General features: G+C 53.0%; 1 protein-coding gene across 5 annotated transcripts; it reads right to left on the bottom strand.

The window, feature by feature from the left end:
- Positions 1–1291: 1291 nt before the first annotated feature.
- On the bottom strand, positions 1292–16953 carry WNT4 (Wnt family member 4). 5 transcript variants are annotated; one of them, XM_023940342.2, is made up of 6 exons: positions 15024–15198; positions 14447–14623; positions 5794–6029; positions 3676–3807; positions 3218–3360; positions 1292–3044 (listed from the first exon to the last, which is right to left on the bottom strand). In XM_023940342.2, exons 2-6 carry the CDS (start codon positions 14554–14556, stop codon positions 2577–2579), a joined length of 1089 nt encoding a protein of 362 aa, XP_023796110.1. In that variant the 5' UTR covers positions 14557–14623; positions 15024–15198; the 3' UTR covers positions 1292–2576. The 5 variants fall into 5 exon arrangements, with proteins under 5 accessions (XP_023796110.1, XP_086716347.1, XP_086716346.1 ...); XM_086860221.1 differs by lacking the exons at positions 14447–14623; positions 15024–15198 and adding an exon at positions 16763–16953; XM_086860220.1 differs by lacking the exons at positions 14447–14623; positions 15024–15198 and adding an exon at positions 16763–16953 and having other exon boundaries at positions 3676–3765.
- Between the last annotated feature and the right edge of the window lie 566 nt (positions 16954–17519).

Below are 17519 nucleotides of genomic sequence, written 5' to 3'. Positions count from 1 at the left end.
CCTCTTAAGCCAGTGGTGTGTAAAGTGGTTAGGGCAGAAGCAAGCTGTGTTTCCACTGGTGGGAAAGCAGGGATGCCACCTGTGGTCCAAACACCAGCATCTCCTGCAGAGAGACTGGAGGAGGGACAAAGAGAGCTTTAGTGTCTCCTTGCATTGCCAGGAGAGGCACCATGTGGGCACCTCTCTTCCCAGCTAAGGACTCCTGGGAGGAGACCATCATGCACAAGATGTTTGCAGCACGTTATGGTTTTACACAGCCCAGTGGAGCTGATTTCAGGACAGGAAAACCCCATGGCTTGTTCAGCACAAACCCGTTATTTAACAGACAAAATAAATATGAAAATGCATTTCTAAACCCCTCTCTGGTGTTGAAACTTAAGTTGTAAGAAGAGCCAGAGCGCTGCTGAGACAAACTATCCCTGGGTGGCATTTGCAGGGCTTAGCTTTCACTGCAGCCTGAAAAAATCCCATCTGCAGAGATTATCTCCATGCTGATTCAGATTGTCTTGTTCAGCTTTGGCCCTCATCCTAAATGGACAAGGAGCAGAAGACTTGGCCAATGGCCTGAGGTCTGTGACCTCTGCATGAGCTGGGAAGGGAAGAGCTGTCTCTAAGGTATTTGAGGATTTGCAGCCTTGGGGGGCTGAAGAGATGGAACCAGGGGAGGCACAGCTTAGATTTCCCCCCTCCCTGGGGATTTAATGCTGCACCTTTGGCCAACTGAGAGAGGCAAACCTTGCTCTGGTGAGGAGATCTCTGGTTTGCACTGCCATGGATCAACCCACATTGCTCCACCTCAGGACCCACCTAGGGTGTCCCTTTCCACCATCTGGACCATTTTGCTGGAGGTTTATTGGAACTGGTGCTGAGCAGGCAGGAGGGGGAGGCAGCTGGGCTGTGCTGGGGTTTGCCCTAATGCAAGCCTCCCTCACCCTGCACTGTTGTCAGCAGATGGTGTCTGGAGACCTTCCAGTGACCACAGGCTCTCCCCCAGCCCATCACTGCCGTGGCACAGATGGGATTTCACACAGGCCTGTGCATTCCCCCAGCCTTTCCCTTCTCAAGGAAGAACAAGACTGCAGGTTTTGCAGGGACCCCCTCCTTCAGCTCTAGGCTTTCCTGGACCATGCAGGGATCTCCCTCCTACACAGGAGGGCTTGGCAGTGCTGACTCCTCACCTGTTGGCTTGAGGTTCCATTTTGAGGTTTTTCTCTGCCTCCCTTTTACTTCTTGACTCATAGACCAGTGGGTGAGGGAGAGAGGAACTGGTTTTCACTTTCCACCTTCCCTCACAGTGCCCCTCTGCTTATTAGTTCTTCAAATATTTTGTACTGCAGCCCAACAGCAAGGGCTCTGCACTAACCCAGTCCTAGGCAGAGGGAAGGCAGCGCAGGCAGGACAGTGCCTTATCCTCGTGGCAGTGTCCCAGGGAGCAGGACAGGACAGCTGGGGCCCTGCTGCACTAAATCTGTGTGGCCAGAGCACGCATGGCAGCATCCCTCTGGCTGAGTCTTTCTCTTGTGCCTTCCTAAGGGTGTGACAGCAATAGCAGCAGAGCACCAGCATTCCTCCACCCCCAGCAACTGCTCCATTTTATATTTTTGCTTTTCTCAGCATTCAGCAGGATAGGGACTGTCCCCCAGTGCCTCCCTGAGTGAGATGAACGTGGAGGAGAAAGAGGAGACCTGTTGTGGGATGTATTCAAGGTGGGGGCAATTATGGGACAGAGGAGAAGAAATCAACTTGGTTTTTCTCCCATCAGCTCCCAGCTCCATTAAGAGTCAGTGGATTGCAGGTATCACTGCCTTTCACTGTCTCCAGTGGAACCAGGTCCTGGAGAAGAGATGGGGGAAAAGGAGCAATGGTGGGAGCATCATGCCCTAGGCAGCCACTGAGGAGCTTCTGTAAATCAGAGCAGGCACTGGAGCTGCTCCAAAATCCATCCATTGCCCAGGAGGCCTTTGAGCACCCCACAGCAAAGAGGTGTAGGAGTGTCTCACATTGCTCTCATAAACTGATCACCCTGGCTGGGCTCCACATGGAAGTTAACCCTTGGAGGACAGTGCCACCCTGTCACCACCTGCCTGTCCCTTGCCATGCACAGGCTGGCTGCACTCCTTCCCTTCCTGAGGCTTAGCCAGGGCAGCAGTGCTCCAGGATGCTCAGCACGTGCCTTTAAACAAACAAAAATAACTACAATAGAATATTTCAAATGCTGCACTACCCTTGCCTTAAACACTTCTTGTCTGCAGCACTCCAAAAGCAGCAGGAGCCCATCCGACAGGAGCTGGCATCACACAGGTCCCCAGACAACCAGAGAGCAAAGGGGCTCTGGCTTCAGCAATAAATACAGCAAAGCAGACAAAACAAAATAAAAAAAAAAGCCAACAATGATCAGTTTTTTTAAACTTTAAATATTTTTTTCTTTAAAATCTGTTTTTTCTCTGTGGTTCTGTCTCTGTAAAGAGCTGTGCTCTCCCTGCAGCATCTGGGTCACTTCCTCAGTCCTGGCTGTGGGGCAAGGGAGAAGCAGGGTCAGTTAAAGAGGGTACAGGTGGGCGCTCTCCCCGCGTGCATCACCGGCACGTGTGGATCTCCACCACCCGATGGCAGGGCTTGCACTTGACGGAGCAGCACCAGTGGAATTTGCAGCTGCACCTTTCCACAACCTCCACTTCGTCCGTGTGAAAGCCACGGCCGCAGCACATCAGCTCGCAGCCATCGATGGCCTTGGAGGTCTTGTTGCACTGCCGCCCACTGGTGCCCAGGACCCCGTTCTTGAGGTCGTGGTCACAGAAGTCAGGACTGGAGTCTAGATAGACGAGGTCCTCGTCTGTGTGTGGCTTGAACTGGGAGTTTTTGGGCACCAGCACTTTGGTGGATCCAATCTCGCTCTGTTCGACCTCCGTGGCACCGTCGAATTTCTCCTTCAGGACGTTGCCCACTTTGCGGAAGGGGGGCATGGCTTTCCAGCACGTCTTGAACTCGCACGAGCCTGACACACCGTGACACTTACACTCCACCCGCATGTTGTTCAGGATGGCCTGCAGGAACGCACACAAGGAACACGATGGGATGGATGCTCAGCAAGAGATGGGCACAGAAAACACTGCTGGGTGGGTATGGGATTAAAAAAAGCTCAAATGGCTCAAGCTGTGGCTGCAGAGCCCAGCTGGGATGCTGCAGAGCAGCACCAAGGTTTCCTCCTTGCCATTACCTTCCTCCCTGCCTCGTTGTTGTGGAGGTTCATTAACGCTCTGTTGGAAGAGGCCCCTTTGCTCCTCTCGCGGATGTCGACGAAGGACTGCGAGAAGGCCACGCCGTAGGCGATGTTATCGGAGCAGCCCGACCACTGGAAGCCTGAGGCAGAGAGCACAGATGAGACAGGTACTGCCACCCTCTAGTGCCACTCTCTAGCCCTGCTCTTCCTAAAATCCAGCTGGCCTGTCCCCTCTCTGTCTTGCTGCTTTCTAGTCTGTGCAACATGATGGAGTGTAGCCTTGGGGGACACACAGACAAGATGCTTTCTGTCCTGTGGGTGATGGACAGTGATGGACTAGCCAGAGTTTCATTTTTTTAAACTTTCCCCTCCTTTCTGCATGGCTCCAGAGAGTGGCTTTGAATTGCAGGTATTTTGGCTGCTTTTCATCCCCAGGCAGCTGTTCAGACACTCACCCTGCGGGCTGCCCCCCTGCACCGTGCGGTCACATCCACACTTGTCCAGCTCGCCGCTGCTGCAGGCGCGGGTCACGGCGAAGGCCACCCCTGCCGAAGAGATGGCATAGACGAACGCTGCCTCCCGCGTCCCTGCAATGGCACAGACCATGGTGGGAAAGGGCAGCAAGCCCGAGGCAACACGAGAGGGAGGTCTGCAGGCAGTGCAGCCCGGTGGCCAAATGCCCTTGGTGGACTGTCACATGTGTGAGTCTTCTCCTCTCCCCTCTTAACGCTGGTGTGGCACATCAACCCCTCTGAAAAGCTGGTCTGAAAGACAGCTCTTGGCAAAGCACGCTATACAGAGCTATCAGGCCAAGCTTTTTGCTCTGTCACTTCCTCCTAAGATGAATCAGCACACGCAGGACCCTCCCTGTGCCCACCCCCAGGGATGCTCTTTGCTTAGTGCCAAGCCTGGACCTGGCTCATCAGAGACCCCTGGGTGCTGGGAGATGTTTTCCAGAAGTGAGGGCCCATTCTTGCCATAGTGAAGAAGCTGGGGACTGCCCCACAACATTAAAAACATGGCTGAGTGATAAAACCTGGCAAAAGGAAAGACAGAGCCTGCACTGCCAATGTGGGCAGAGCTCTCCAGAGCTTATATGGAAGACTGTCTTGCCATGAAATCTTTCCTGCATCCAAAATAGCTGTCTGCTTTCCACATCCAGGAACATTCCCTGCAGATCCTTGCCAGCCTCTTTCACAGGGTCCTGGAGCTTGCAATGCCTCACAAACTACCCTGCAAAATGCTGTTCTGCTTCCAAAGCACCTCACCCAGCGCCACTGATTGACATCCAGGGTGCAGTGCAGTCCCAGCTCTGTCTGGTGCCACATGGTTGAGAAAAGCCTGTTTGGGAAGCTGGGAGCATCCCTGGGTGTGAACACACAGAGTAGCAGTGGCAGGGATCAGCTTTAGCAACACACAAACCCCCACTATCCTCCGAGGCCGGTTGAGGACACAAACCCTCATTTCTGAGCAAGGAGGGCTGGTATTTGAGGTGGTCCCATGCTTGGGACACAGGGGGGATGGCTTGTGAGCAGGCATCACTCAGCTTGCCGGTCAGAGAGAGGGCAGCTACTTTGGTGGTCGCATCCCAGACTTTGGTGGCCCAGCTGGCAGTGGCTGGGGAGGACCCAGCCAGTGTGGGGACTGAACTGCCTCCAAGTTAATCGAGGTTAATAGTAGGATCATGTTGGTCGGTTTGTGCTGTGGCTGCCTAAAAAGAGACGACTTTTAGTTTCTGGTATTTCTGGTATTTCCAGTCCCTGAACCTTCACAAGAAATCTTCACCCCTGCATTGAGGGGAGGAAAGTCAAATAAGGAGCCAGGGGGTTGCTTTGGTCTAGGGGTCCTGGGATGGGAGGTGAGACAGTGTCTCAGAGACAGCACCTGAGGAGAGGCAAGGGATGCTTCAGTGATCTTAAGGGGTTGCAGAGGGGTTTTCCCCTCTGTGTCCTCACTCCAGTGCTCTGCTTTGATTGATCCTGTGCTTCTGGGAAGTCAGGGTGCAGCTGGGATCAGAGGGGCTGGGGGCTGGCCATTCCCAGCCCTGAAGGCTGGTAGCAGGCAGTGGTGCTGCCACATGTTCTTCCCATGCCAGGCAGCACTGAGCCATCCTCCTGATGGTGCCCCCACTGATGCTCAGCTCAAGAGTGGCCACGTGCCAGCCTGGCAGCAGCCACTGCTCCAGCACTGCCCAGAAAGAGACTGAGTAAATGCACCCATGGCTTTATGGAGTGGAGCTCCTGGGTTTGGTGGGGAAGAGATGAGACCACAGGGTGACTTCAGCACCTTTGTTCAAACTTGGCATGTCCTTGTCAATAGGTGTGAAATTCACCCTGAAACTTCAGGGGAGCTGAGGAGCAGCAGGAGTCTGGATATGCTGTACCCAGCACAGTGAATGAGCCCTGCTGAGGTGCACAGGGACCCATCCACACCAAGATCCAGCACTGGCTGGGCCATTCCTGACCCTCCCCAGCCACCAGCTCAGGGGCAAGGAGACAAAATCCCACTTGCAGCCCACCAGACCGCTTTTACAGCCAGCAGCATCACCCCAGGCACACATCCTTCCAGCTCACCTTGTGTCACCACCTTGCCAAAGACAGGCAGGGTGTCCAGCGTGGAGCAGTTCCAGCGGCGGTTGCGGAACTGGTACTGGCACTCCTCGATGGCCAGCTGGGCTCCACGCCTCACTGAGTCCATCACCTCCAGGTTCCTCTTGCACATCTGCACCTGGCGCTGGATCAAGCCCTTCAGCTTCTCACAGGTCTCCTCCTCGGAGATGCTCCCCACTGAAGACAGCTTTGCCAGGTACCTGCCACGACAGCAGCACAAAGGGTGAGGAGGCTGGAGGAACCTCTTAGCCCCTCCATAGCTGAGACCTGCTGCCCATCTGGGGTCACCTTTAAATGTGCCACAGCAGTGGCTCTGCAGGATGCATTTTTGGCTGACAGAGAACAAGCCCAAGCGAAACAACCATCCCTCTGCAGCCTATCCCTGTCTCTTGGGGAGTCCAGCTCTTGGCTCCCCTTTGCCTCTGTTGCCTGCAAGGAAGATATTTTCAGCGCTGTGTGAATGTGCCTGGTCAGGTCTCCTGAGTATCGGCATATCCAAGTGCTACTAGGAAAAGCCAGAGGTCTCTGAAGTCAGCCAAAACAAGCAGGACAGGCACTTGGCTGCCAGCTCCATCTGCCACAGTGCTCCCACAGCGTGGCTGTGTGCTCATCACCAGCAAACACTGCCCTCCAAACCACTTCCCTCCTGGAGGCTGCTTTTAGCTGCCCCAGATCCCAGCAGGCAGGGATGGCCTCTGGGAACTGCCAGGTTTCCTGTCACTTGGGATTCAAGCAGGGTTTGAAGCAGATTCAGGAGCCTGCCAGGGTAAAACTGCACAGGCTGGGCACATCCTCCAGCAGCCCAGCTTGTGAATAGGGCCATGAGGTCTTTGCTGGTCTGGAAAAGACTGGCCATGTGTGGAGAGGACCATGTGTACTGCTTTCCACAGCATGATCCTCAGCAGAAAGAGCCACAGAGCTGCTCTTGGTGTCAGCATTAGGAGAATGAGGGAGCAAGCACCTCAAAAGCTTTCAGCATTTCCTTTGTCCAGTGTGTGGGCATGATGGTCCCTGCTGCACAGCCCAGTAAATCAACCTCCCACCCCTTGCTGTGTTGTGGGCATTGGTGTTCATGCTTGCCCATTTCCCAGTTCCATCCTCCTGCCCCAACTTCTGGATCACAGAAGGAGCTTAAGATAGACCCAGTCAGATTTTCCAACAAGGCTGTGTGATAATCCAATATTCTCTACAACTATAAGTGACTGTGTTGGCCAGGTGTGTACATGAGACTCCCTCCTTCCTGTGGCTGCTGGTAGCAACTTCAGAGGACACTGCCATGGAGCCCTGACCTGGTGTGGACATGGAGAGTCCTGTAACACACACCTGCACCCATCCAGTAACCACACTAAGCTTTAGCATCTTTGGGAATTGCCAGCATTGTCTCATGCTGTTACCTTGTCTGCACCAAGAGACGCAAGTGCTGAGCTTTTTGGAAACTTCATTCATTGACTCTGCATTTCCCAGCCCTACAGAACTTGTGGGTTTTTTGTTTGCCTGTTTTTTTAACTCCCCCTCCCAAGTTGCAACATCCTGCTAAGGATTTTTCTTTTGAAGCCCTGCTTGTCTCCGAGAAGTGACTGTGCAAAAGTGGCTCCTGCTCCCTGCCTGTTCCCATGTGTCCCAGGAGCCAGATCTGCTGACTTCAGCCACAAAATCAAGTTGTCACAGCCTCTTCCTCCCATTAACCCTGCCAGTCAGCCCCAGGAGGAGAGAACAGGATTTTTTCTTCTGTGCATCAGCAGAATTATTCACCAGCTTGGTTTCATGCTCACAACTGGGGGGCAGGCCGTGGGAGCCAGGGATAAAGCTGTCTTGGCTCATGGTGTCCGTGGGGAGTCTGCATGGCGAGATGTCAAAAGCATTCAGTTTTCCCTGTGTGTGATCATGGAGGCAATGCTTCTCTGACAGCAGCAAACAGCAGGCTGCTGGGCTTTCAGAGCCAAGTGCTGTTAGAACCTTTACACCAACAAATCATCTTTGCCCAAGGCTTCCTGCTCCTCCAAAGGGACAGCCCTGTTTGCAGAAGACAGAATCTGATGCACAGTGGTGGCTTGAAAAACCCACTGTGGCCAAACTCGGGACTGTCACCTTTCTGCTGCTCCCCACAGCACGCAGTGGGTGTCCCCAAGCCTGCCCTGCAGTCCCAGACATGGAGTGCAACAGCTGCTGTTCTCACATCTTCCTGCACTTGGCTGACCTGGGGGTGAAGGCACCAAACTCTGGGAGCTTTGAGGATGCTGAATGCCTGTTACAGCTGTCTCCTCCCAGGTGCAGCCAGCATTCCAGTTTGGGCATGGGGAAGGTGACACACAGGAGAGTGGTAAGATCCAGCTCAAGACAGTGTGGGTTATTGATCAGCTTTGAGCCTGGAAGCCAAGAAAATCAGAATATCAACCAGTACCATGCTCTTGAGCTGATTTGGCTTCCCCCTCTGCAACTGCAGCAGCATTTATCATGCCAGGCCATGAGACTGGTCCTACAGATGAGTCAGTGCCTGCTTTGAGTGCAGAAAGAAACACTGGCAGAAGAGTTCTGTGACACAGATGTAGCACCCACATTATTATCAGCTCTGCTCAGGATGTGGCATCATCTCCTTTTCTAATATATTTCCCAGCTTGAGATCCTCTGGGCAATATGGAGTAATAAATTCAAAACACAAATAAAGGAAAGGGTGACAAAAGCCTTTCAGGCTTTTCCAAGGAGATGCACCTGATAAGGTGCCTTCCCAAGTCACATTTAATGCTGTTTGGGATGATAAAACAAAGGCCATGGATGCTTCAAAGGTAGGTACAGCTCTCCAAGAACAGGTCTGGTAATTTGTTTTGCAAGGCAGACAAATAAGATGAAACTATCCAGAACAGTGCTCTGGCCTCTCTCCCCTCTGACAGGTCCTGTGTCCTATCACCCCTCCTCAGCCTGTGGAGGTGGAGGCAACTGTGCCTAAAATGCTGTGGCCCCATCATGCTCCCAGTTTGTTACTGGTCCAGGAGAACCATCACTGCTTTCCAAAAGACATGGTTTTTGATCAGGGAGGAAGCTCCCATCTTTGATCCCTGGTTCAGGACCCAGAGGTTGAGGCAAGGATTTAAGGAGAGACCTTTGCTGAAGGAGCTCAGCTTTGAGGTTCTCACATGGCATCTCATCACAGCACATTCAGGAGCACCAGGTGGGAACATCTTATCCCCTTCCCCTCTCTGGGGCAGATGAAGAGTGAGGTAAGAGCTGGGGAACAGGCTCTGCCCTCATCAGCACTCAGAGATGCTTCCATCTCATGTTTCTCAGGAGCTGTGGAGCACCAGGGCTGTCAGGAACCAAACCCATCTGCAGCATCCCACGGTCCCCATGGAAACCTGGCTCTAGAGCTTTTTGCCTGGTCCTTAACAATAACTTTGCTCCAAACTTTGTTTCCCTGGGCTGAAGTGATAAAATCCACAGCCAGAGCCTTTGTCTACCTGCACAGAGAGCTAGACAGGCACAGCAGGATGAACACAACAAACAGCTCCTGTCCTCTGCAAAGTCTCAATGCAGATCTCTATCACGACATCACATCTCAATTGCTATGCAGAGCTCCAGATTATAATTTAAGTCTCACATGCAGCCTCAAAACAGCCCTGCTTGTGGAAAACAAACCCAAACAATGGCGTATTTTCTTCCTTTTCCAAGACTGGTCAAAGAATGTTTCAAGAGAGGAGCTGCTGCCCACACAATTTTTTCAAGTTTTGTCTTCTTGCTTCATCGTGGCCTTGTATGTTTATTTTCTCCTGCCTTTAAATCCAGGCAAGTCACTTGCAGAACAGACTCCCTCTTAGGAGTCATTGATTTAGGAGGAAACTGTCAGAAATTCCTTCCTTTTTTCCCCATCTGAAGTACTGAGATCAGGAATGAAGCCCCATAATTTAAGCAGCTGCAGCAGATGCACTCTGCAAGATGGCAAATAAGTAAATCTCAAATCCAGGGAGCTTTGGAAAGGTGGGGGATGTCAGAAAGCCCTGCTTAAATAAAAATTATGATAGTACATTCATTAGGAAGAATAATTGACTAAGAGACATTGAAAGAGCCACAGCATCTGGCAGATAGAGCCAGGAGGAGAGGGAAGATTCCCTGCCATGGAAAGGCACAGAAATTTCAGTCACTGACAAATACTCAGTTGAGGTGGGTCAGAGAAGATACCTTGGGGAAAGCAGAGACCTCTGGTGTTTCTTTTTTTTTCCAAACAAATGAGTTTCAAGTGGGAACTCTTTGTATTGTCTCGTTTTGGGAATATTTTCTTGAAGATGAGAACTCTCAGACCCAACCAGTGGCATCCCTGATAAACCACTCAAATAGATGTTCTGAAATCAGGCTCAGAAGCTTCACCCTGCTCAGCAAATACTCAACCTTCCCACAAGGTTGAGTGGCCAAGGCCACAAAAGGCTTGTCCAAGCCTTCAACTGTGAAGATGATTCAGCTCTGCTCCTGTCTGAGAGGCATCAAACACCCCCCTGCTTGTGGAGGGCTCAGCAGGCACATCTCTGTGCCTCCTGAGGCTGCAGGGACAGTCAGCAGTGACTCAGGATTCTCCTAAGGATTGTGACTGCTCATGCAGGCAAGTTTCTTCTAGGGAAGAACCAAAGGTTTGTTTAGAATGTGGAAAATCCATGGAAAAAGCCTGTGCATCCCTGCATGCATCTGTCTCCATAGATAGATCCATGCAGGGAGAGGTCCTGAGTGCTTCATCTTTGCTTTGTTGCTTTCTCCTACCAAGCAGTGAAGGCACAGAAAGATGCCTCAGTCTGGCAGGCCAGATGATGCTCCAGAGAGCTCCCAAGATTTCTCATGGTGTCCCACACTGGGCTTAGTGCCAGTCTCCCAGTGCCAACAGCACCAGCCTGGTAGGGCACACCACATCCATGGTTCCTCAAGCCTGCCAGCTTGGGCATGTTCCTGTCAGGATCTGTGGAACACCTGCAAGGTTGCCCTTGTCCAGCTGCTGGCTCTGTAGCAGACCTGGCCCTCCCAAGGACCAGGCATCCCCTCCTGGGATTAGACATCCTGCCTTTCTAAGTGTAAACTGATTTACAGGTCATCATCTGAGAAGCTGTCTGGTCTCTTTCTTGGAAAGAAATACAGCTTGTGTGCCTCAGTCCTTCCTGTCACAGCCAGGCCACCATCTCTTGGCTGAAACCTGCTTTTCACACCTACTCTTCAGCTCCAGTTAACAGCTGCCAGAAGAGTCACCCAGGAGGAGGCAGTGCTGTGCCAACACCTCCACCCCTCAGCTCAAGGATAAACCTGCACTTCCAATCCTGTCCCCCATCCCTTGGACCCTGCATTTAACACCGTGTGCCCCCAGCAAACACCCATGTCCCAGCCCTGGTGGTGCCCTGCCTCTCCCATCACAAGCCTTTGGGGACAGCTGCTGGTCCTGAGCCAGCGCTGCATTTTTTTTGCCTGAGCATGTGGGGGCAAAATCTCCAATTTGTAATGGGGAAGAGCAGGATGGAAGCTGGGAAGAGCCTGAACAGCATCTGGTTTGGAAATCTGCTTTGAATGTGGAGGAAATTTCCTTGACTTCCTTCCTAAGCCAACAGAAGCTACTCCTGGATTCAGGTACAACACCTGAATCCAACTTCTCTTGGTTGTATTCTCCTGAATACAACTCCTCTTGCCTTGTTGCAAGAGGAGGCAAGTGCAGGCCAACTCCTGCAGTGCTTCAGGCTAGACTTGGTTGCAGAAAATCTGATGAGCTTTAAGTTTTGATCAGAATTTGCAAATACGTGGCAAAAAAAAAAAAAAAAAAAAAGCCTTCTACAGGATTAGTTTGATCTCACCCAACTTTCAACAGACCCCAAGCTGCTCTCCATTGGCCAAGAGACTCAGTTAAAGAGTCCTAGAAACTGTTAAACTCCAGGACTGCTCAGCAATTTCATCATTTTAAGAAAGTGGCTGTGATGCATTTCTCTACATCTGTGAGGAAGAATTAATCAAGCAGACAGTAGCTCTCACCAGAGCAACATAAACACTTTTTTTGCTTTAATGCAAAAGTCCATTTCTGATTCATGGAGTCACATCAAGCCATTGCAAAAAAGAAATCTGCCTCTTGCTGTTGCTCATATTGGGAGCTTATCCAGTTCTTCACAGCCTGGTGTGCAGGGTGGTTTTATCCCTCCTGTGCATCCTCCCTAGAGTTAGGTTCTGCTGTGAAAGACAGGGGTATAATTTTACTTGAGGCTTTCTTAGGAAAGGACAGAAATGCCCATCACCAGTGATGAGCTAGAGGGGCCCTCCTACACCCTGGCAAACACAGCCCTGAAGGACAGTTGTCCTCAGAGTCATGCCAGACTTGTTTGGAAAGTCCAGGACCACTGGGTGCAACCTGCAGGGTGCAGCCCACAACCAGTCCATTTTCATCACTGAGCTAAAATCAGCCGGTATTGCCAGAAGACCTACAAAGAAATAAAATTTCAAATATATTTCCAGCAGTTTCAATTTTCCACCTCACAGCCTTGGGAACGGGTTCCATGGGTTCATGCACTGACCTTGTGGATCTGACAGGATCCCCAGAGCAATGCAAAGGAGCCCTGAGCATCCCAGAAGCGAAGAGCCACCCGCAGCACCCCTCAAAGTAAGGAAATTCCTCATCAAACCCAAAATGCTGCAAGCTACCATCCTGGCTGCTGGGACAGATGTGAGCTGGGAACCTTCCTGACACTGTCCTCAGGGCAAAAAAGAGGGGAGCAGAGCCTGGCAGGAACAGCTCTGTGTTAGAACCAGCTGCAGCTGCCAAAGCTGTGCCAGGGCAGCACAGCATCTGAAGGGAAAATGCTGGACCAGTTCCTCACCAGGTGGAAGATGGGAGCATTGCAATGACAATGCAAGGAATGTACAAAATTAAACTATGCCAGGCTCCAGGTGAAGTGATCTCTCCCCACTATCAAAGCTGAGGAGGACTCACTTGAAAAAAATAAAGGCTGGTTTAAAACCAGCAGGGATGAAAATGCAGGATATCCAGGGATGCTTCCTCTCAAATCCTCTGCATTGCATAATGACCCAAACAAAATGAATATTTTGGCTGCTCTTGCAACATCCCCTCTCCTAAACTGGCAGAGAATTGGACCCCCTGTTTGTAAAGCACCTTGTGATGTTCAGATGAAAGGAAGCCAGGGAAATCCAAACTCCTTTTATCCCTTCCTCACCAGCCCTCAAAAGTGGTTAGAGAGCAGCTGCTTAGCCAGGTTTGTTTGGACCCTCACAATGTCTTCAAGCTTTCCCAGAGCACTCAAAATAATTTTGTTTTTTAAGGTTTTAAAAGCCCATCTGTGCTCCTGGCCCTTTAAGCCAAGTCCCAAGCCCAGACGGAAATTTTAAATCCCTGTAAAGGATGGGTAGACAGAGCTGCTGGTGGTACACCCTGCTCTAAAATGGCATAACCACATCTCAGACCAAACATGTCCATATGGACAGCCTCCTCCAGAGCCAGTTTTAGCTGCAAGAAAATGGAGAGAGGCTGTAATGATTCCCAGATAGTTTTGATAATCAGGGGTCTCATCCCTAAAGGACCTTACCCTGTTGTATCTGATGTTTTCTGTTCTCTCATCATTCAAATCCTCTGAAAGCCAAGAGAGCAAGGCAGTGGGCCCCAGTGCCTCATGCATTTAGTGGATGTTTACATCCACAACCCACTTTGCACATTTTTTAGTTCACTCCTTCATGTGAACTTCCTTCTCTCCAAAATAGGTAAATAAATTAATAACTAGCTAACTAAACAACTGGACTGAAAGCAGAGCCTGGCACTCCTGTGCCAGCTGTGGAAGGATGCTTGTTTGGCTAGAAGTCTCTTTGAAACATCCTCAGCATCAGGATGGGTTTGGAGCAGAAGAGGCCTCGGTTCCAAATTTAACCACATCACTGCACGTGCAGGTTAAAGTGTCTACAAAGTGCAATTTGCTTTGAAAAGTAATTCATCTGCTTCCCCTGTATAAAGCACTGTTCTCCTTCAGGGATAAAGGAGAAGACAGAGGGACCTTCCTGTGCCCAGCCAGCAAAATGTCAAAGGCTCTATCTACAGCCCTTTATTTAATTTACAAACCTCTGCCTGAAGAGGCAGGAGGCAAATCTGAGCCTCCAAAGGCAGAAGGAAGCCTGAGGCTTCCACAAGAAGTAGGAACAGAGCATCTCTTTCAGATTTTGGAGAGCAGAGGCTTTTTGGATAAGCAACAAGCCAAACTCATGACACTGAGAAAAAACACCTGAGGTTTGCTTCCTAACCAGGGAGAAAGTAGCTTAGTTTGTTTAATGAAAAGATTTGGGAAATCCCTTCCGGCCACTGTAGCAGAGTGATCCCTTTGAGAGATCCCTATATCCTTTTATCCATCAGACACCACGGCATGGCCAGAAGAAGAGCTCTCCCCACAAAGCCAGGCTCACAGAAACCCTTAGCTCAAAGCACTGCGAGCGGCATCTCTCCAAAGCGCTGGGGGAATGCGAGTCTCTACAGGTCCAAAGAAGCTTTAGAGGGAGAGGAAAAAAAAAAAAAAAAAAAGCCAAAAAAAAAGCCCACAACTGAGCTTAATCACTAATCCAGCAGGTTTCTGGAAAAGCAAACTTCACCATTCACTGCCATTCCGTGCACACACACCTCTGTGCAGAACTGATCCGTCCTGTGTGCTGGGCACAAGCTGGCAGCGCCCTGGGATAACGCCGAGCATGCCGAGCCCACACACGTGAAGACATACGAGGCACACTCATTCCTCGAATATCTGATAATTCCTGGGATCCTTCTAACTCTGTTTATTGCCTCCGGCAGCCTTTGTTTCTGATGTGAGAAGATAAACAATGGGAATTGTCTTAATCCTAAAGGCAAAGAATAAAAAGCGCTGAGCGGGGGACGATCCTTTTATCACGATACATTTGCAACATCAAAAAAAAGCTGACCCCCTTCCTTTGAAACGCACTGAAATGTATCTGCTTTTCCTCCCCTGTTGGCAGGAATGAGCCCCCCGAGCCCACCCTCGCTGAGCATCAAATCCCAAGGCAGCCTGGAGGCTCTGGCACCGAGGGGCTCCCACCTCTGCCCATCCTTGCGGGGCATGAAATCCCCACTTTGCGCCCTGCCCGTCCCGAAGCTGCTCTGCCATCATCTCACAGAGCTTCCTCAGCAGGACTTTTCTTCCTGCAGGAAAAAAAAAACAACACTCCCACACTTCCCAATATACCTTCACCAGAAGCATGACAGCTTAAAAGACCACCTTGATAGCTGCTATGATCCACCCACCGGCTGCTGGAGACGTGTGGCACGCAAGTGGCTCCATCTGGCAAAGGAGGAGGGACTGAACTGGGACTAAACTGGGGCTGAACTGGGGCTGAACTGGGGCTGAACTGGGGCTGAACTGGGGCTGAACTGGGGCTGAACTGGGGCTGGACTGGGACTGACTGGGGCTGGACTGGGGCTGGACTGGGGCTGGACTGGGGCTGAACTGGGGCTGAACTGGGGCTGAACTGGGGCTGAACTGGGGCTGACTGGGACTGGACTGGGGCTGAACTGGGGCTGAACTGGGGCTGAACTGGGACTGACTGGGATGGAAATGGGGCTGAACTGGGGCTGAACTGGGGCTGAACTGGGGCTGAACTGGGGCTGAACTGGGGCTGAACTGGGGCTGAACTGGGACTGAACTGGGACTGAACTGGGACTGAACTGGGACTGAACTGGGACTGAACAGGGACAGAACTGGGACTGAACAGGGACAGAACTGGGACAGAACTGGGACAGAACTGGGACTGAACAGGGACTGACTGGGACAGAACTGGGACAGAACTGGGACTGACTGGGACTGAACCCAGGCAGCCACCTTCTCCCACAGGCAGGACACCCAGAGAGTGCTGCTGCCCTGGCGCTTTTTCCCCAGGAATCCTCCAAAAAACAACCCACCCACATCCCACGGCGAGTGTAAACCTAAAGGCAGGAGCTGTATGGGGATGCAGAGACTCCTTGCTTGCAGGGGATGTGCTGCCCACCTGAGCTGGGAAAGCTACACGACACCCGGGATCTTTCGTGCTGACAACCCCGGGATCTCTTTATCCCGAGTGCTTTACCTGCCCCTGCCGACAGAAATGCAGCAAGGTGAGGTGGAGGCGGCCGGAGAGCGGGTGTGCTGGGTTGGTGCACGGGAAATAAAGAGTTCTCATCATGGAGCAGGGGAAGCACCATCTCCCACCAAAGCAGATTTATTAGGAAGAAGCGATGGCTTCGTTCAAAGTTAGGTGACAAAGCGCTGTCACGTTCCATCCCCTCTGAGCCGGGGAGGGGGAAAGGGAGGGTGTCCTCTTCAGAAAGCAGTCCCACCGCCTCGGCAAACACGTAGGAATTTTCCAGAACGATTTCCGCCCCTGTTTACCTTACATATTATTTCAGCGTTTGTTCAGCGGGTTCCCGATGCCATGGGGCTCCTCTGCGGGGTGCGGCAGCCCCCGAGCCCCGTCCTCCTCCCGGGAAGGGGCCCCGAGCCCCGCTCGCTGCAGATCCCCGGGCCCAGCGCGTTCAGCAGCCCCGGCTCTGCCCAAACCTTCCAGCACCCGCTGCGACCCCGTGCCCCGACCTCCACCCGCCATCCCGCCGCGATCCGGACTCATAACTTAAGGACAAAAAAAAACAAATCCTGGCCCGGGGGGGCTGGCTGAGCGGCCCCGCTGGCAGCAGCCGCGGTAACACCGCCGCTGAGCGGCTGCGGGGAGCCGGCATCCCCGGCATCCCCGGCAGCCCTGCCCGCTGCAGGATGGGGGCTGCACCCCCGCCACAGCCTTCAGCGGGACCAGCGGCTGCACGGCCACGGGAGCCCCGCTGGGGACCGAGCAGCATCGCCCCGGTGCTGCCCGAGCCCCGCCGCACCTGCTCCGCGCCCACCAACAAGTGGCGGCGCGTCCTCCTTCCTCCCCCTCGCCCCCCGCCGCTACTCACAGCCAGTTGCTGGCGTTGGCCGAGAAGGTGGCGAGGATGATGAGCAGCAAGGAGCGCAGGGAATACTCCGGGCTCATCCTGGAGGGCCGGCGGGGTGAGGCTGAACGGAGCCGGCAGCGCCGCCGCCGCCCCGCGCCCGGGGCAGCCGCAGCCGCAGCCGCAGGCGGGCGCGGGCAGGAGCGGCGGGCGCTGCCCGCTGGATGCTCCCGCAGCGGCCGCCGAGCCCGACTGTCAGCGCGGCCGGCCCGGCCCGGGATGGAGCGGCGGGGCCGGGGGCGGGCCGGGGGCGGGGGCAGCCCCGGCTCCGCCGCTCCCTGGGCGGGACCCGCTGCCGGGGACACCCCCGGGGCGGGCCGGGCACACCGGGAGTTCCTCCGGAATCCGCCGGCTTCCCCCCACCCCAGCCTCGCTCCGCGGTGGGAGAGACGGGGGAAGCTCGCAGAAGGGTTCCCCCCACCCCGCACTGGGTGTTTTTGGGGTGATTTCCCGGTGGCTCTCTGAGATGTCCCGGTGCTGTCTGGAGCGCATCGCTCAGGTTGCCTTCCTCAGCAATGCCCCTTGGGGAGTGATTTCTCAGATTCCCGTTTCTGAGGATGTAAATCGCTGTAAATGCCAAAGCGCGTTTGAAAATTGGCAGCTAAGCGGAGGGGTCTGGGCGGGTTCTGTCTGGAGGTATTTCTCTGGGAGAAATAGGTATTTCTCTTTCAGGAGAACAGCGTTTGGAGCCGGGACGGGGACGAGTTTGCAAACCCCCTTG

The sequence above is a fragment of the Cyanistes caeruleus genome, chromosome 22, assembly GCF_971803275.1.
Source record: "Cyanistes caeruleus chromosome 22, bCyaCae1.hap1.1, whole genome shotgun sequence".
Classification (NCBI taxonomy): Eukaryota; Metazoa; Chordata; class Aves; order Passeriformes; family Paridae; genus Cyanistes; species Cyanistes caeruleus.
Note: the sequence above shows the minus strand (reverse complement) of the source record. Positions and strands in the feature narration are given on the sequence as shown.